The sequence below is a fragment of the Carassius carassius genome, chromosome 17 (assembly GCF_963082965.1).
Source record: "Carassius carassius chromosome 17, fCarCar2.1, whole genome shotgun sequence".
NCBI classification, from domain to species: domain Eukaryota; kingdom Metazoa; phylum Chordata; class Actinopteri; order Cypriniformes; family Cyprinidae; genus Carassius; species Carassius carassius.
In genome coordinates this window covers 4,957,005-4,977,484 of record NC_081771.1, presented here as the reverse complement: position 1 = coordinate 4,977,484, position 20,480 = coordinate 4,957,005, and the positions used below count along the sequence as shown (strand labels likewise).

The 20,480-nt window shown below is 34.9% G+C and overlaps 1 protein-coding gene across 2 annotated transcripts; it reads left to right on the top strand.

The window, feature by feature from the left end:
* Positions 1–1,045: 1,045 nt before the first annotated feature.
* Positions 1,046–20,480, top strand: LOC132160823 (vesicle-associated membrane protein-associated protein B-like). Of its 2 annotated transcripts, none has more exons than XM_059570529.1 (6): positions 1,046–1,354; positions 10,612–10,764; positions 17,084–17,187; positions 18,284–18,364; positions 18,553–18,729; positions 19,990–20,480. In XM_059570529.1, exons 1-6 carry the CDS (start codon positions 1,297–1,299, stop codon positions 20,146–20,148), a joined length of 732 nt encoding a protein of 243 aa, XP_059426512.1. In that variant the 5' UTR covers positions 1,046–1,296; the 3' UTR covers positions 20,149–20,480. The 2 variants fall into 2 exon arrangements, with proteins under 2 accessions (XP_059426512.1, XP_059426511.1); XM_059570528.1 differs by having other exon boundaries at positions 1,047–1,354; positions 19,987–20,480.

Here is a 20,480-nt window from a genome sequence, read left to right as displayed (position 1 = left end):
TTTAAAAATAAAAATGGTGCAAATGTCTGCCTGCAGTTTAGAAGGATTGAGAATCTGTTTGGAGCAGGTGATGGTTCCTCCTGAACTGATGAGCTATATATATAAATATGACACTTGTGGTATGTGTCTCCTTTGGCAGGGGGTCCCTGCTGAACCTTTAATTGTGCTGAGGAAAGTAAAACGACCCTCTAAGTGCTTGTGTTCAACTGCCAAGCTGAGCATAAATTAACTCACCTAATTCAACTTGATGCAAGTACAATGTGATCCAGAAACTTGGCTGAGGATTAAGTAATTCATTGTAATTCTTAGTTTCTCATACATTCAGTTGAATTACTTTATTGCATTTGAGTAATAGACTTATATTTCCTCCTCTAACATTATTATTTGTGTACAACCGGTACATTATGATTAAGCATAATCTAAAAACACATTCTAAAATCTACATACAAGTCCAAATCCATGTCACAGGTATCAGAGCATTGGAAGTTGGCATATTTTTTTTTTTTTTGGGGGTAGTTAATTAGATAGTTAACTATTTTTATCTGCCTTTAAGCATATTATTAATATAATTAAATATGATGTATTGTAAGTATATAATTTAAAAAGTATTTCATTATTACCTTTTTAAACTTTTTGCTGTATCAAATACCTTTTTGAGGTACAAAGACTTTTTCACATTTTTTATATTATATTTTATATTCATATTTTATTTTTAATGTCCCTTATATTTAAGACATTGAAAAAAAATATTGTCTTATGTCTTCATTATATTATATTATGTTACCTGTTATTTACAGTTTACCTTTTTGTTAATATATAACCTAATATCATTCATATATATATATATATATATATATATATATATATAACTTCGTTATAAACTGAAAAATAGTATCATTTTCTTTAATGGTCATTGCATGTACACATATGTGAAAATACCACTGTAAAGTTACCATAACATGGTTGACGATGAAGACAGATGACCCATAAAGACCACCCCCACCCTCAATCTACACCCTTCTCCTCACATCAGTCGCCACTACTTAGTGCATACTGCAGGGGCGGTGACGTCACAGCCAGCCTCTCTCTCGCTCTCTCTCTCCCACTGTCCCTTCCTGCTGCATCACAACAGTCGCTAGTGGATCGGGTAACACTGAGCTATTTCCACTGCCTTGTGGAGTTTTTATTTCAATAAATGTAACAGAAGTCCTCAACGACAGCCTCAACCGTCAAGCCCGTCCCCGTCAGTTCTAGCGGACGTCAGCGCAGCAGTCGAGTAGTTTGAAGCGGTGGGAGATGGCCAGGCAAGAGCAGGTCCTGCTTCTTGAACCGCAGCAAGAACTGAGGTTCCGAGGTGAGCTGAGAGACTGACAAGGCCGTGAACTAGCATCTATAAAGCCCAGCACAAAGAGGGAGGGTCAACCGACGTGTTTTTTAGGGTTTAAGGGCAGAAAGACGCGGTGAGGTGGCGTTTCTGACAGGCCTCAGTCCTTGAAATAATAATAATATGGCGCAGAACCGTAATGGTGAATCGTTTAAGACTCCAAACTCGCATTTACATATCCTTCATGTGACAACGACGGGTTAATCAAGTGTTCACTCGTTTTAGCAGAAGACTGACAAGCACGTTAGCTCGAGCGAGCCTGTTTTAGGCCTTGACATACAGGCTGTTTTGGTGGGCTGGTTAATTCGGTTAGTATGAATCGGTGCAACCGGTGTTGCCAGGTCCGCTTATTATTTGCGACGCTGCGTTACATTTGTACAATAGAGTCGCTTATAGAAACGGGCTGTTGTGGTTTATTATGACGTTATTTTGAGAATACAACAGGGACTTTTGTATGTTAGTGTTTAGCTTGTATACAAAGTGTGTATTTCGTTATTTAATGTGATATTTCTATGTCACTAACGCTACGTGACTTTTCTGTTTGAATGACCGCTGTGAGTAAACTGTCAAAGTCGAGCTTCATTTCTCCTCATGTTTAGATGAACAGAAGGAGAAGTAGTTACTATCTTAAACATGAAAACCGGGGTCGCGTATTTTGTCTTCTTTTGGTGGAGCAAGTTGATTAATTTTGGTTTATTTTATCACAACTGGTATTTTTTTTTTCAAGCAAAATCTGGCAACACTGAATTACCTACCTTGAATCTGCTTCCAGTCAGGAAGTCTCTAGCCCCAGTGAGAAAGATTTGACACTTCTACTATTATTTTACTGCCATTGTTCATAGTTCCACCTGGCATAGACATAATTATTATAATTATATGGTAAAATTACTTATGTTGGGATTTTTGTGAAAACACATAATGTTTTATTGAAACTGCATTTCATAGATGTCTGGAAGGTTTGGGACTTTTAGTTCATGTTCATATGCAATTTAATGTTTACCCAGTTTTAGTGTAAAAGATATACGTATCACCAATTGCTATCAACCGCGGACCAATGCTATATTGTTGTATGTTTACAGCATATGCCTAATATTTATTAAAGTAGGCATGAAATTAAATCCATTTTCTAAATGCATATTATTGATTATATTAGAGCTGAAAAAACTAATCGATTCAATCGATTAAAATCAATTATTTAAATAGTTGTCAACCAATTTAGTCATCGATTAGTTGCTAAATAACTTTTATTTGCCATTTCGTGCATATTTTAAATCAGTGGTGACCAAAGTGTGGCAGTAATGAGCCACCGGAGGTTATACTCAGCCAGTACAGCAGGAAAAGTAGCGAATAGCCAGTAGTAGCTGGCCTCGTTTTATGTCACGTGCTTCCCGAACAGCTCTCTGCAGCATTCAGCGAGATGGTAGGGCTGTAAGATTCCACAATTTTTGGAATCGATTCCGATTGCAATTCCTGGTCCTGGAATCGAATGGAATCGATTCCAAGAATCGATTCCTCACTATTGTTTTCGATTCTTTTCCCATTCTTTTTCTTTTCTTTTTTTTTTTGATTAAAAGGAACCTAATCTCAACATGATGACTGCAGGATAGGTTGTATAATGTATCCTTCCTATAATATGAAGCTGAAAAAAAAAAATTTGACGATACGAAAATTTTAGTTTTTTCAGCTTTGCCCGTGAAATTAGTCATAGCCCAGCTCAGCAGGGACATGCGTTTATCGCATGAATTAAATAAGACATGAAGTGTCTAAAATAAATGTGCACAGTTCAGCTGAATGATGAAGTTTACTTTGTATACTTTGCACAATATTAACAAACCGTACACTGAAACAAAATAACCAGAACATTAATGACTGATAGAGCTCTGGCTCTCGTCCACTGATCTATGCTCGTGACATATTATTTATAATTATCATTGGCTGATAGAAATGTTTAAAAAAATATATATTTTAGATGGTAATAAGATCAAGACCCTCAGTGACGTCATGATCTATTCGTTCATGCAGTGCTCAAAATTGTGGACAAGCCAGTTCCACTGTAAAATAACCTCTGAATCGTTTATATGCTATATATATATATATATATATATATATATATATATATATATATATATATATATATATATAAAATTGAAAATAATCTTTTATCTCACAACTGCTGTAATTATGGCTTAGGTGAATTGTGCTTCTGAAACGAAAGGCTACATCCTAAAATTCAAATGATCAGTGCCGGCTCGTTTTCTTTCGGTTTATTTTCGTGAATTTAAATGTGTGCAGCCTTTGTCGGATGTAGCCTTCCGTTAGAGAGACTCCCATAGATAAGCTTTGTTGAACTGAAAAAATACTCTGAAAGAGGAGTTGATTCCCCTTGATGGGGAACCTTTGGAATCGACTCTCGATTCCCAACACCTCGGAATCGAGGAATCGATTCTTTTTGGAATCGATTCCCAGCCCTACGAGATGGTGGAGACAGACGGCAGTGAAGTAAGCTTGAGAAAGAAAAAGAAAAAAGCGAAAGATAAAGCTAATCAAACGAAGTCATCCAAAGTGTGGGAGTAATTTACTTTGAGCCTTCAAAAAAAAAAAGTAACCTGTAAACTTTGCACTACTGAACTGACTTTTATATGTTCAGATTCTCCAGTATAATGTTGTTTGAAAATGTTTAGATGTCGTAAAAGCTGATAACATTGCTTTTTAACAGTTAACATGTAAAGCTTTACAAACATGTTCTGTGATCAGTTTGTCGTTTACCAGTTCAAAATTCAGTCTTGCAGCCTAATTATGACTGAATGAGAGAGGTAAATGTTTAAATGTATTTGAAATGCACTTTTTTTTTCTAAGTATTCACTGTTCTTTTTCACACAGCAGGTTTTTTGTGTCCAATTTTTTTTTTTTTTTCATATTTTTTCAATACTTTTTTTCCCGATGGATTTTACTTTAAAATGTGAGTTCCATTCAGGTTTCATGCCATTGGCACTTTATTCGAATGATTTACAATTTCACAGCATAAGCTGTTTCCCAGGTATAAGTTGTGTGTTTACAGGAAAAAATAAAAATAAAATGCAATGTACTGCAATTTTATTCAGTTTTATTCTTATTCTTAGTGAAAATATGTTCTGAAAGATTTCTTAATAAGCTTTGTTCAGGATGTTAAACTACTTTAGGAGCCCTAAGGACTGCCATGGTGAAAACATTTGAAATCTCCTTGTGAAATTTGCTAGAGTACGTATGGGTCAGTGTTTTGATTGCAGAAGAGTTCGACAAAGGATTACTAGCACATAATAAAACACAACTCCAGGTATGTTTTTGATTAGGATATGAAAATGTACATAAATCGATTAATCGTAAAAATAATCGACAGATTAATCGATTATCAAAATAATCATTAGTTGCAGCCCTAGATTATATGATCAAAATATATTATCCTTTAGCTGTAAGCTCACGTTCATCCTCCTCCTATTTTTGAGTGCATCACATCCATTTCAGATATGTCACCACTAAATCTGTTTCATCACAACTTTAAAATCAAATAAGCATCATTATGTATATATTTTTCCTTTACACTCCAACAATCAATATTTGCTAGTATTAACAACTTTTCATATATTATTAATAGTAACCAGTCCATTAGTCAAGAAATCTTCTGTATACACTTCATCTGTAAGTGGTTTCCGGAGCGGAAATGAACTTGCTTAAACTGCTTCTTCCACAAATATCTGAGTGGGTATGTAATTAGTTAGTCGGTACAATTCCACTAGTATGACCCATTCAGGCTGATTTTGTGAACATTATAAGCAGCACAACACATCACATTGACAGGATATTCAGCCAATATGATGCACAACTTAAAGGGATAGTTCACTCAAAAAGGAAATGATAATTTACTCATTCCCACTCATTCCAAAATGATTATGTTTTATGTGATATATAAGATACATTTCTTTTGTTCATACAGTGGAAATCAGTGGGCTCCGATATTGTTTTGTTCCTACCATTCTTCAAAATACCTTTTTTTATGTTCTACCCGATAAAGACAGTTATACAGTTAGGCCAATATAATTTTCGGGTGAACTTTAGGGAGCTCAGTGCAGATATAGTAAGCTCAACGTTAAATTCACATTCATGCATTTAGCTGAAGCTTTTAAACAAAGCGACTGGTATTGCGTTCAAGATATATGTATATTTTATATACAATATATATAAAAACCTTTTTTTGGTTTCGACTGCTTCTATTGTCATCATTTGTAAGTCGCTTTGGATAAAAGTGTCTGCTAAATGACTAAATGTAATTGTAATGTAAATGTGAATATGTGTCTTAGCATTGCTGGGAATGGGTAAAAGTGGCTTTTCCTCCCTCTGAAACTTTGCTGAAAATAAGTACGTTATACAATAGATGAGCTCAAAATATTTCTCATTTTATTATTTTGCTATTGATTATATTCCTGTCTAGAATTTCTCATCCCTGGGCCATTTCTGTCATGCTTTATTCTGCTTTGAATTCTGTAAAAATTGAATATGCTTGACTATTCTGATCTAAGGACGTATTAGTATGTCTAATGGAAACAAGTGCTTGCGGTGTTTGGCCAATCACAATGCACTGGGTCAGTTGGCCAATCAGAGCAGACTGCGCTTGTCTGAAGGAGGGACTTAGTAGAAAATTACATGTTTGAGAGAGGCGGGGCATAGAAGACCTACAATAATGTACAGTATTTGAAAAATAATGTGTTTTGAACATTAAAGCATGTCAACATATAAGACTAAATAATGCTCTTTAAAGCATCATATCACCCCTTTAAGTTTTGGGCAAATCAACTTGCAATATCAGTGAATTAGTTTTCCTTCTTTCCTTCATTTGTCAGGACATGCCTTTCCTTCATTTTCATTTGTCAGGACATGCCTTGTAAATTGTCTTGGGTTAACTGGGACATTTTGTAAACCTAATGTTGTAAATGTTATTATTACGGCATAGTCTTTGGTTCATTGTTTAGGCTAAACGTTTCAAAAATGAGAGCATTTCCCCTACTGCTTGTGAGGTGACTTTAGACATGTTCTTGGCTGCAGGATATATATATCGATGCCAGATAACTATCAATGCCATTTGCTCTCCCCAGTGTATTTAGTTTGTAGTCAAAATACTTATCGTTAACTGTTTAATCTAGTGGTTCCTGTCTAAAGCTTGTCTTATCTTAATTTATGAATAAACTAAAAAGAACAGCTCACACACAAAGTCCTTGATGAGCCATACATGAGCTTTGCTTATCAACAGCCAAACCTTTCATAAGCACTGATATTCAAGGCTAATGAGTGTGCACCTTTTTATTGCTTAGTTTTTCTTTGGTGATCTTGCTGGTTGAGCAATAATGTTCTTGTGTACAGTTCCTCTGAAACGATTTTTTTCAACTGATGTCACCTAAGCCACAAGGATATTGGTTAATGCTAATATCTTTAAAAGTGAATGCAATGTTGATTCAAGCGTTGCTGAATGCTTATTTATGTTGAATCATTGAAGTATGTGCCAGGAATAGTAAAATTCTCTTCTAGGTTTCGTTTTGGTTTTTAATCATACACTAAAATTGAGGAAGAAGAGACTAAGTCAGTTCCACTGTGGAACATGACCAGTTTTAAAATGCTTTTCTAAAATTGTCCTGATTCAAAGAGTAGTACAAATTTACAGGGAAATTGTTGCCTGATGTTATTGTCAAACTCTTTTTGCTCTGACAGGTTTTTAGGTCTGCTATATTTAATTTTTTTTTCTCTATTCACACAATGGTTGTGATTCACTAGATTAATCAAAATATAAAAAGCCTTAGGAAAAAGCAAGGTTATAAGGGCTGTGCTGCATAAGTAATTTTCGCTGTTTTTGTCTTGATTTCCACTAACAGTATGCATAAAAGATAAATGATAAATTTACTTGAAAAGCAAAATAACATTGGATATAAAGTCTTGTGTTCAGAGAAATCATATGTAATTTAGTTAGGTTTATGCATAATCAAGGGGGGAAAAAAATTATTACGTAGGTTAAGGACAATAAACGTATGCAAAAGAGAACAAGCTAATTTTTCAAACCACTTTGGATAAGTAAGAACCATTGTTTGCATAATGTGAGAGATGCAGTTCATTTAACCAACTTTACATTAAGGCATTCTAACACGGCTGTGGAGGTCTCAAATCCATTGTGTAGTTGTTAGGTGTAGTTTAAAGCACAGTTGCAGATTTATGTTTTATATTGAGGTATAATGCATTTATTTCTCAGCACTGGACATGGCTTTTCCCCCTGAGGAGGCTGCTAGAATGGGTTGTTTGCCATAAAGGAGCCAAAGCAAAATTAGACCATGCCTCCTGTCTCAAACTCCGCCCACTACAATACACTTCATTGAAAAGTCTGTGATGCTCTGGATTAGCCGGTAACCTCAGGTAACAACCCATCTGTCCAGACATGCCACTTTGCATTTAAAGCATCTGAAGCAGAGACTCATCTGAGGAGTTCAGGAAGTAGCCCCAGCCAGTAATTATATGGAAGTATAAAAGGCGGTTTGATCCCTCTGAGATTTTAAAGTGACCCAGTTGTAGTAGTAATGTGGCAAAGCTGTTAAAATATGGTGATGTCTGTTTGATTTAGCAGGGCTGCACCTTTTTGGCCTACTAATACCTTGACCTACGTGACGAAATTACATAAGTGCTCATTGATTCAGACCTTGGATAACTGAATTATTATAATGATCGTGAAACGGTCGTGTAATAAATATGTTTTAGGGCTATAAAGCAGGGTGTAAATGAGAGGCAGATGTTGAAATGCAGAGTTGGGAAGACAAGTCACATCTGCACACATGCGGATGCCAAGTATCTCTCTGTGCAGATGAATGCTGCATCACTGCAGACAGATGTGTTGGGTATTTCTGAGCCGTACGAAAGGCACACATTATCGCTTGGGGCTTTTCCGCCGCTGTACCTTGTTTGGCAGAAAAACTTCAACAGTAAATGATGTGTACAGTGATTTTTTATTTTTAAGGTTCTCAAGAGAACATGTTTTGTGTCTGAATAATATCCTAGAACACTCTGTGACTGTGAAGGTCAAACTAAAGATCTTAAGAAAAAATATGTATTAATTAAATGAGACTACTTTGTTTATATGATTTCTTTATATATTATTTTTTATTTTAACAATGCATATTGCATTATTTTTCTAAATATTTTATGTAGAAACGTTTGCAAAACTGTACGTCTACTGTAAGTCATACTTATTTTTTTACTTGTCTTGATTTTTGAAAACAGTTACTTAAAATGCCAATCCCTACTATGTGGGGCTGTTTTATTCATAGTTCAATTACTTCTTTTTTTTTTCTTTTAGGGCTGTTGGTAGTGATTGGTGATGTTATGATTTACCTAATGAAATTAATACAGAGAAAGATGCCTTTCTGCATGAGTTATGCTTTGCAATGACTTATTCCCTAATTGTATCAGTTTTATCCATATTGGTCTGTATGAATGGAAATGACATGGAGCGTAAGGCTTTTGGCCAAGAGGATAGTCCATTGTTAGGCCTAGGTTTTAAAGGCCCAAGGCACTTAGATCATCTGTGTCTATTCCTTGTTAACACACAACATAAAGGCTCAAACAACATAAGGCGCAGTATGGGTTTCAAGTGTCACAGCCTCTCAATAATTGAACTGGTTTAATAGAATCAACCCAGATGAGGTGTTGGATTCTTGATGTGTGGCACTGCTGCATCACAAATTCCGAGGGATGTCTTAATTTTTAAACCCATATTTTTAGGAATATTGGTCCCAATCTCATTCTCTACCTTTGTAATCGATCATTAAATAGTAATAACTACTTGCACAAAACTCTATTTTCTATTTGAAAATCCTGTTTCACATGGAAATATGTCACATTATGGAAATAAAAAACATTGCTATAATCATGCTGTTTTGTGTTGACTTCAATACATTAGAAGAATGTATTTCTTCTATCATATGTAAGAAACTCTTCCTGTTTGAGCAGAAACCGCTGCACCATGAAAGGGAAACCAAATCATTTGCCATTCAAAACTTTCAATATAATGTCATCACATATGTTATCAATTTCTCTGGATTTAGCAGTGGGTAAACAAATGTATCAATCTTGTCTTTTGGACTTCAGGATTTATGGTGTTGCTGCAAACACATTTATGGTATTATTACATTTATTTGTTTTTCTATGTTTTTGTTACTTTTTTGTTTGTTTTAACAGAGAAAAACATGTCTTGTACAGCCATTTCAATGTTTTGATCTTTTAGCTCATTCTGATTAGAAATGTTTGAGCACTATTTTAATGTCAAAATGAGACAAAGCATGCAAGACGATGTCGGATGGCACTTGGTTTTATCAGGAATTGATTGACTTTTATCCCTTTTAAGTTCGTGTGAAATTTTTAAAAGCTTTGTCAATAAGAAATGAATAGGCTACTTTTATTTAGCAAGGATACATTAAATGGATTAAAAAAATGCATTTATAATATCTCAAAAGATTTCCGTTTCAAATAAATGCTGTTTAAAAAAAATGCCTTGCTTTCTAAATGATCATATGACACTGAACACTGGAGTAATGTTGCTGAAAATTCAGCTTTACATCACAGGAATAAAATATTAAAATAGAAAACCGTTATTTAAAATTGTAATAATAATATTGCTTATTTTTGTTTTTGATCAGATAAATGCAGCCTTGGTGAGCATAAGAGACCATTCAAAAACATTAAAGATTTTGGAATCACTGTATTGTTTTGAGCTCTCTGCTCTTTGTTTATCACCACAGACATTTAAATAGTTTGATTCTGTGATGTGGACTGATTAGAATCAGCCTTTGGCAGAACAAATTCTGTTTGTTCCATTTTCCTGAAAATCACCCTTATTCTTTGCCGCGGTGTAAAGCGAGTGCCAGGGTTGAGAACATTACTGTGGTCTTTTGGCCTTTGATGTATCGCTAATTTTGTAATGTGCCACTAATTTGATTTGTCTTGAATCATTATGCCTAGGTGGGCTGAAATCAGTAATAAGGTTGTAAATCGATGTGGTCACTTAGAGCAGTCTGGCTGCAGATATTGCTCTTGATCAGTTTGAAATGTTTTTGCAGTAAGCCACCACCCAGCGCACCCTAGAAACTGAATAGCAATATATGCCCTAGAACCATTTCAATGAATTTAGAATGTACAGTAATGTCCTCTTTTTCTCCCCACAGGTCCATTTACAGATGTGGTGACCGCCACCCTAAAGCTTGCTAACCCCACAGACAGAAATGTGTGCTTTAAAGTAAAGACAACTGCACCGCGTCGATACTGTGTGCGGCCAAACAGCGGAGTGATAGATGCCGGGACCTCGATCAACGTCTCTGGTAAATGCACCTCGTTTGTCTTTTTGATGTTATTCACAATAAATGAAGCCTTTAAAGCTATGCCTCAACTCTACCAATTCAAATAGCAAAGCCCACATGTTGTAAAGTTCAAAGCATTTGTTGATGTATAGTTGAGGAAAGTTTGAGATCTGAAATGTGAGCTCTCCATGAGTCTTTAATGGTTTGTCAAATTAGCATTTTGAGACCATTGGTCTCTTTTGATTCACAGAACTTCCAAATGATTACAAAATCACAAGAATGTTGTTACCTTTATAGCTTTCTTAGTTCTTCTAAGTTCTTTTCAATTTACAATAACAATAATAATAACAATAACAATTTGAATATTAATATAAATAAGAATAAATACTAATTTTACGTAGAAAAAATTATAATTTTATAAGAAAAATGTAGTAGTAGTAATTTTATATATGCAATATTGTTTACATTAATAGTATTGTTTTGCTTGCTTCATAATCATCAATAATAATAATAGACATTATTTTTACTATTATTTATATATTTTTAAATAATTGAATTTTTTTTTTTTTTGGTGGATTTATATATATATATATATATATATATATATATATATATATATATATATATTTTTTTTTTTTTTGCAATATTTGTTCATTTATTTATTATATATTTTATATATATATATATATATATATATATATATATATATATATATATATATATATATATATATATTGCAAATATTTGGGTTGTTTTGCGAATTGACGCGTCTACTTTGACGATGGTTATGATGTGTGTATGAAATGAAACCATCAGCAGTCTCTCAAAGAACCAAGTGTTAAATTTGACATTGGTTTTAAATGATCATTAGCTTTCTCAGGTAATTGTTCTGTATGAGCAGTTGATATTTGGGTCATTTTGAAAGGGATTGTTTAATATTGAATAATATTTGATCGTTTCTGTTGATCTGTCAAAAGGAAGTCTGTTTGTTGGAGTTTGACTTGTATCTGTAGGCAGTTCTGTCTGTGTGGATCCAGACTCCTGTCCTTGTTATAAGTGTTACCACTTTTTACAGACACCTTTAACAAGGTAACAAGGTGATGCGTCTGTATGTGTGAAGCTTCAGGGAAACATCAGAAACCTTTTGTTTTGTTGTTTTTGAATGGAAGGGTGAGAATGACACAAAAACTGACAAACTCAACAACGAACAAAAAAAAAAAAATACTAGGAATAAGCAAATTCAAATCCCAAATTCAGGCTATTATGAAAACGTGTTGTTATTTGGAAATGAAGCTAACAGCTGTAAAATGGTTTTGAGTAATTAAAATGCAATTAAATACAAAAATACTAGATGAAAAAGGTGAATGAAAATTAGAAATGCCTCCTTGACAACTAAACTGAAATAAGTTTAAGATGAAGTACTGAAATTGCTCCAGCTATAGACATATAAAAAATAAAATAAAAATAACAAATCACAAAACAAAATTACTCAAACATTAAGAATTAAAATGAAAACTTAATATGAAAATAATTCTAATTCCAAGTATTAATACATTCTATTAGGCTTGTTGCGATAGTCGGTGTTACCGGTGATACACGGTGTTTAACCCACCTACCGGTCATAGCACTTGACCACCGGCACCGTCCCCATCGTGTTGAAGTTTTAGCCTATAGCGATAAAGCACTTAATTCAGTTAGTGACTACGTGCCTTCGTAATTTAGCGTAAGCGGAACGAGCGCCGCAGTAAAGCAGCAGGTGTCCGATTTCATTTATCATTTGAGGCGAGTGAGGCGAGCTAACTGGCAAAGGATGGCAGAAGATCTGGTTTCAAAGCGAACTGTTGCAATTTAAAATGAAGGTTTTTCGTTTATTGTTTCTCATTTAGCCTATTTATAATTTTTTTTGTACGGTGTATGCAGTTAATTGGCCTACCTCTTTTTTTTAACAGCTTAACGGGAGTTTAATTTTTATATTAGTTTTTTTTTGCACTTAAGTGTCCAGTGATTATTCGGGTAGGCTACCTTATTTAACAAAGTTTTTGATGTTCGTTCGTTTCATATTCGATGGTTGTGCTGTGTTTTTTTTTTTTTTGCTGAAAAAGGCAGGCACTTTATTTAACGAATATTTATAATTATTTAACGAGTCTTGTTTGATACTTGCACGATGTGTGCAGTGGTTCGTTTTGTTAATAAATATACTTTAAAGGTGTTTCATAAGTGCTTTCGTTTAGTTTTTGCATGGTGTGTTAAGTTATTATTCATTTTGCAATAAAGATGTGTGTAATACAAGCGAGTGTCTTATTGTTTTGTGTATTTTTATTAAGAATAAAATAAATTAACCCATGATTAATTCAAACAAATGCTACTGAATTGCCGCTAATTAAAGTGAAAGTAAATTGAGACGTGTGCACGTCTGCACGACCGCATTTTCGGCCTCCCGAAATCCCCGACACGCAACCCCGGTGACACCGGGATTACCAGTTTTTTTACACGTCGATTAACCGGTGGAAAAAATCCGTCACCGCAACATCCCTACATTCTATTAAATTATATAAATAATGATAAAATACCGCTGATTTGAAGGCACATTTGCAAAAAGTGATTAGCAATAAAATTCATACATTTTGTGATTTTCAGTTTTGGTAACATGAGATGGTGACTGTTGATGATATGTTTTTGTGTCTATCAATGATGCCAAGTTGAAAATATTTTGACTTTTTGCAGATTAGCTATTTGGAGTGAATACTTTGGAGTACACATACTTTATCTTCTGTGAGATGGCAAAATGAAGGAGACGTTTATGTTCCAGCACCTTTATAACTGCTCTTTGTGCATGATGGAAGCCTTTACATAACCAGGAGTTATTTTTGTAACAACAGTTGTTGGTGTTTGAGACCTTCGAAAGTTTTCCTTATAACTCAACTCGTTTGAAATCTCAGAGCCTCTTGGAATCTCATGGACATTCTTAAATTGCTCTCATTATTCCGTGTTGATTCCAATGTTTTGGGATTTCTCTCCATGGTGAGATGCCTGGTCCCTGTCAATATATACAATAGCTCTGACTCACACGATTTCCTTGACTGGTGTTTGAATCAGTGACAGGCTAACTCGTCCGTTGCGTGTTTATCCCAGGGGATGCACAACAGATTTTGCTTGATGTACTTTAGATTTTTTTTCCAGACTTGTGAGATGAGCCTCACGTCTCCACCCGTTCTTAGACATCACTGTCAGTCTGAGTTCTGAAGTTATTTGTCCACAGTTCAAAAGCAACAACTTCAAGCTCTGAATCCCACACAAATCTGTTATGATTGAAGAAACTCTACCTCTGTCGAGTCCTTTATATGTCCACTTTATTATATATATATATATATATATATATATATATTTACAGACACCTGTACATTTCAAGGTAAATATGGTTTATTATGGTCAATCTTGTCATGATAATATCCAATTACATGTTGGGTATACCTACTTGTTAATACATTTCACTGACTCAGAACCTTTGCTTTGGAACTAAGTTAAGTGTTTTTCCAAACCATTAGTGTTGTCTGGATTTCCTCACATTTTCTCCCTCTCTCCATTAAGGCTTCGCAGTTTTTGCCGAGGGGATTCCGAGGTCATGTTTCATAATTAATGGAGTTGTTCACTTTTTATCTCCAGAGATCCAGTTAATTACACAGTGGAATGATTGTCTGCAGTCAGGTGTTTTGTTGTACTTTTTATTTGAGATGACCGAGGCCGTCGCTTGAATTCACATGGTCCAGGGAACATTTTATGCAGTTGTCCTGCCCCCAGACAACGGCCCCAAAGATGACCGCTCAAGCTGTGACCACACAAGCTCAGTGTGATGAGAAATAGTTCTCTTCTAAGAATTCAAGAAAAAACAGCATGTGCAGACAACTCATAAAATTTGTGTAAAAGACAGAGATTGTGCCAAACGTGGTTGCTTTGAAAACAAACAAAAAAAGAGATTTAGAAGGACCTTTCTGTACATGAACGGTCCTCATCTTTCAGCGTCTGCGCAGAGATTCCTAATAAACAGTGTGCATACATGAGAGCATAACTTAGTTATTATTTGCAATGTTAATCAGGTTAATCACATTAAATGGCCATACATAATCAAATTAATTCCAGACTGCATTGTTGTTGTTGTTGTTTTTTTTACTTTTTTTTTCTTTCTTGTAATTTTTCAACCATCTTCAGGATAACACTTTCCATATTTTGCGAATTTAAGCATCACATAAAGATGTTCTTTGTTAAAGAAAGAATGCTCTCCTCCTTTAAAAATCATTAAATCACTGCGTTGCTCTGGTTGGATTGTGTCAGAAGTGAACTGCCAGAAAGAACTGTCAATCACAGTCAGCATGGAGCCGCCCGTCTTATTGTTCAGAACAAGCACACTTCATTTCTTAGACTACACAGTCTTTGTTTAGACAGGCAGCAAAAATGAGATTTTTATTTTTTGGGGTGTGTCCGACTCGTATGTTCAGTTATTTGTAGTCTAAAAGTTTATTTTCATTTGGAATGGGATGTGCATATTACACCATATACACTACAGTTCAAAAGTTTGGACTTGGTACAGTTTTTTATGTTTTTGAAAGAAGTCTCTTTTGGCTGCATTTATTGGATTATGAATACAGTAAAACAGTAATATTGTGAAATATCATTACTGTTTAAAATGACTTTTCTATTTGAATACATTTAAAATGTAATTTATTCCTGTGATGCAAATCTGCATTTTCAGCATCATAATTCCAAATGAAATCATTCTGTTATGCTAATTTGTTGGCTTAAGAAACATTTCTTATCATTTTCAATCAAAAAAAAAAATTCAGGATTCTTTGATGAATTCTTTGTTTGAAATGATAATATTTTGTAACATTATAAATATCTTTACTGTTATGAAAAGTGTCGTTGCTGAATAAAAGTGTTCTTTTACAAACTTTTGAACAGGAGATGTATCAGATAATGACTGACAACAATTTTGGTGAAATAAACAGATCACAGATTTCATTGCTTACAAAATGACAGTGTGAACAATCGGTCCTAAACATTGACTTTATAAAAAACTATTTAATTTATATGCAGTGTGAACGAAGCCTGTATGTTCGTATAATAATATAACTTTGTTACCATCAATGACAAATCATAGCTTGAACTTAGAACTTAGACTTATCTGGTCAAGGATAGCAACAGTTATGTGTGAGAAATCTGAATATTTGCCCTGCAGTTTTTTTTTTTTTAGTTTTTTTTCTCAGAAATATTAATGATGTGAGCTGTACAAATAAAGCCATGTCAAGACTCATTTAAACCCTTTTCCTCTATAGAGGAAGGTGCTAATGGCGAAACACCGTTCTTTCTTTCTTGCTGTCGGGAAGATTGGGACTGACAAAACAGGACATTCCCAATCTGTCTCCGCCGTCTGTTTTCAGTTTGCAATATCGACGGTGCTTGATTGCCATAATGGCACACGAAACCAGAGTGAGGTTTTTAACTCGCGGGGGAGTTGGCAGTAGTAGCCACATCTGAAAGAGTCTTTGAAATTAAGAGATCATTTGTTTTTAATGAAACTCAGCAGCAGTTCTCCAAAATCACGCACACATTCACCCCTAATGTTAAAAAAAGACCCTTTTGAATCCGGATTGTGTCTTTTTAAAAAGGCGATGGGGGTGAAATCGGGCTTCGGTACCGATCTCACCCGTGCCAGGGCCCTCGCACGCCAGGCATAAGAAAGTGATCATTGTAAATCATGGTAACAGCTCTAAATTAGCTTTTGCTCATTGGAATGACATCAAATAACATGGCCTTCTTTTGGCTGGTGCTGATGGGGTTGTAGACGTGAACTTCCTCACACTAACACCTGGTTTGAGTTAAAGGCTGAATGTGTTATTATAAACGTGAAAAACACTGTTTAGGAGCTGTAAGAAAAATTACCCTTCTGGGGTCACTGAAGTTTTATCAGTAACGTTTGTAGTGGGATTATATGCAATGAATAGCTAAATCTTTTTTTTTTGAGTAATGTGATTCAAAATAATGCTCTACACCCAAGTATTTTATCACATTTGGACTGTTGAGATGACTTTGTTTCATACTATTGCTAGTAGAATGTTTTACTGTGTTCTTATTCTGTAAAATACAGAAATTATGTTGGAGCCTTGGCCTAGCATTTGGTGCTCATATAGGCAGCACAGGTTCGAATCTGGCCTAGAGCATTTCCAAAACTGGCTCCTCCTCCTCCTCGTGTCCTCTCTTGTCTATCCTGCCAATAAAAATCTAGAAAATGCGCAATTAATTGTTCAGTATGTATTTATGTTCTTGTGTTTGTTTGTTTCTTCAGTGATGCTGCAACCGTTCGATTATGATCCGAATGAGAAAAGCAAACACAAGTTTATGGTACAGTCTCTGCTGGCGCCGCCTGACATGACCGACACTGAGGGAGTGGTGAGTACTGATCCATGCCACCTGCTCTCCCAAGCTTTATACACGTTCACTTGTTCAGAAGCATTTCCTTCTGGTTGCATATGCTCCTTTTTTAGTAACTGTGAAGGTCTTATATGTAAGGTATTAAAAAACAATTGTTGATGTCCTAAAAGATGATGTCTTACCAAAATGTATTTTATTATTGCTAAGCGAAGGTGAATTCATAAATATATAAATATATTATTTATATACCTCTATGGTATTTATTAATATTTCAGATAAACTTTTATTTAGTTTTTTTTTTGTATTTCTAATTTGATTTATGGTTTAAGCTTACATTTTTCAACTGATATTTGTATAACATCATTGGTCATAAAACAGTATTTTGCATTATTTTAGTGTTTCAGTATAAAAGCTTCATAGAGAATGTGCTGCAGTGCCAGAGAGCAATAATATTATGATAACCTCTAGCATAGAACAACATGGTGTGAGTTTTCTGTTCAAGTAATACAAACAGATGTCATATAATTCCAACGGTGTTTGACGGTGCCCAAGAGTACGATCCAAATCCTTGTTCATAACACTTTTGAAGCTTTCTGAATGATGCCCCAAATAGAGCATACCAAAAATGTGTGTGCACGTGCAGATGTAACGATAAATAGGTTATGAAAACGTCAGGAATGGAGAAGCTGAAGGAAAATTTAGAGCAGAGATCTGGCTACTTATTTGTTGTCCTGAGCTATTTCCACTATTCCTGTTGATGGTTCTAAAGCTCAGCTCCAAAACCGAGCGAACTGCCTCACCGTCTGCGGTGTATTCTGAGATATAACTACAATGACTGATTTGAAACTCTCTCAATTGGCAATTTAATACAACTGACATCCACAATTGGCATCAGTTTGCTTTTGATATATTCTATTTTCTATCAATATGCTGAAGTACTTTTATTAACTACATTTCTTTCGGAAAATCTTCCCTGGCTTACATGTTAGGAATGGGCCTAAATATGTGCTGTATGTACTCGGGTCGCTAGGGTTTGTAAACAGCTCATGAGGTGTTTATTTGGTGTATAATCATATGTATGCGTGTTTACATATGTTGTTCTTCACTCATGCAGTGGAAGGACGCCAAGCCTGAGGATCTGATGGACTCCAAGCTGAAATGTGTCTTTGATATGCCTGCTGAAAATGAGAAAACAGTGAGTGGATGGGTTTTCATGTTCTTCCTCATGTTAGCGCTGAGCTCTAGGCAGTTTATGAAATAACAAAGACAGCAGGCATGACGCCCTGTCCTAAAACAAATGAGCAAAACAGATTCTTGGCTCTTTTATGAATGCATTTGCTCACAATTCTCTATGTGTGTATGTGAACTTGATTGTGGCCACAGCATGAAATGGAAAGCAATAAGATATCCACCAGTCTCTCAAAGTCGGAATCATCCACATTGTCTATGAAGTCCATGGCCTCCAGTCTGGATGATGGAGAGGTGAAGAAGATCATGGAGGAATGTAAAAGACTGCAGATGGAGGTGCAGCGGCTACGAGAGGAGAACAAACAGATCAGGGTGAGTAATATTTGCTAATTGCGTTGTCAAAAATGTCATAACATATCATCAAACATATGTTCTTTAAAACTCAAAATTCAAATGTACTTAATGTATTTGTCAATTCTCAGAGTAATATTACATTATATACATTACATTTTAGAAGTTTGGGGTTGATAACAGTTTTTTATGTTTCTGAAAGAAGTCTATTAATGATCACAGAGGCTGGATTTATTTGATCAAACATACAGGAGTATTGTGAAATTTATTAGAAATTCATAGTTTTTTTTTTATGTAATTTATTCCTGTGATGCAAAGCTGAATTTTTAAGGTTTGTACATTTTTTTTTTTTTTTTTTTTACTTTTTTTTTTTTGTTGCAGGATTTTTGATGTATAGCATTTATATAAAAAAGAGAGTGAAATCTCTATACTTTTTATTTTAAATGTAACATTATAAATGTCTTTACTGTCACCTTGAATAATTTCAGTGCATTACATCCTTGTTGAATAAAATTATTAATTTATTGCATAAATAAGTAAATAAAAATCTGACCCCATACTTTTGAATGATAGTGTATACAGAACAGTAATCTCTTGAATTAAGATTAAGTATACTTGAAATAAATAAATGACTGGAAATAGAAATTAAATTTGGGTTTTACACATAAGTGCTTTTTGGTCAGTTCAAGTATGATCGTTTCATTTACTAACTTGATTTTAGAGGCAATTTATGCTTAAACTACCAGTAGGCAGAATACCAAAAACAAAATAAAAATGTTGAAAGTGGAGTTAAAGGGTGCACTTACTCTAAATGCCATGGAATTTTCTTTTCTTTTAAAGCTGTTATTATGGATCTTAATTGATTTTCTTCCTCTGATGTCCTATTTAAATGTTTTATTGGGCCTAAAAAGGAGTATTTAAGTTTTTTCATGGCAACTTCAGCCCTTTGTCAATGTTCAGGCTGCTTTTAAGGGATGCCATATTTACATCTGCCACCCTGCTCTCGAAGTATGGACAATACAGAACTTACATACTGATCAACCAGATGACTTTTGTGCTTGTTCACATATTGTTTAAAATTGTACCGGCCACAGGATGTTGAACATACTGAGAGATGGAACTGAAGGTAACCTGGCCTTTTACTCATCAGCGCTGTGTGATGCTGCAGCTGGGGACCATTACTGTGCCCAAAGTGCTTTTCATAACTCTCCGGATTATTTCTGTCATCTAACTATCTTTATCTCTCTCTCCGCCCCTCCCCCCATATCCCCTCCCCAGCAGGAAGATGATGGTCTTCGGATGAGGAAGAGCACAGTAATGTCTGCTCCACACTCATCTCCAGCGATGAGAGTGAAGGAGGAGGGGCTGAGCACCAGGGTGATCGCTCTAATTGTGCTGTTTTTTGTCGTGGGTGTCATCGTAGGCAAGTTGGCCTTGTAAAATCCAAGAGGGGAGCGCTACAAGCATGCATTGCGGATGAAAACAAAAAAAAACAAACAGACAAATAACCAATGGAGAATTCGTTTAATCCGAATGAAATATCATTTGGGTAGTTTTGGATTAGCGAGGTGTGTAAAATTAATAAAGAGATCAAGGAATCATCATGTTATGTGCAACAACAAAAAAAAGAAGAATAATAACCTGACACAGCTCTTGCCTCAAAATTGTGAAATCATTCTGGCCCCTCTTCCTTAATCATTTCTGATGCAAGTTCAAATGGATAACAAATGTCATAGATTTTAACCACTAAAAATACAGTAGGGATTTTCTAA

What these genes read in the sequence shown, in the direction of transcription:
- LOC132160823 (XM_059570528.1), top strand. Translation starts at nt 1,297, where the DNA reads ATGGCCAGGCAAGAGCAGGTCCTGCTTCTTGAACCGCAGCAAGAACTG. An exon ending in GCAAGAACTGAGGTTCCGAG is followed by an intron (nt 1,355 to 10,611) that starts GTGAGCTGAGAG and finishes TTCTCCCCACAG; the next exon opens with GTCCATTTACAGATGTGGTG. An exon ending in TGACCGACACTGAGGGAGTG is followed by an intron (nt 17,188 to 18,283) that starts GTGAGTACTGAT and finishes TCACTCATGCAG; the next exon opens with TGGAAGGACGCCAAGCCTGA.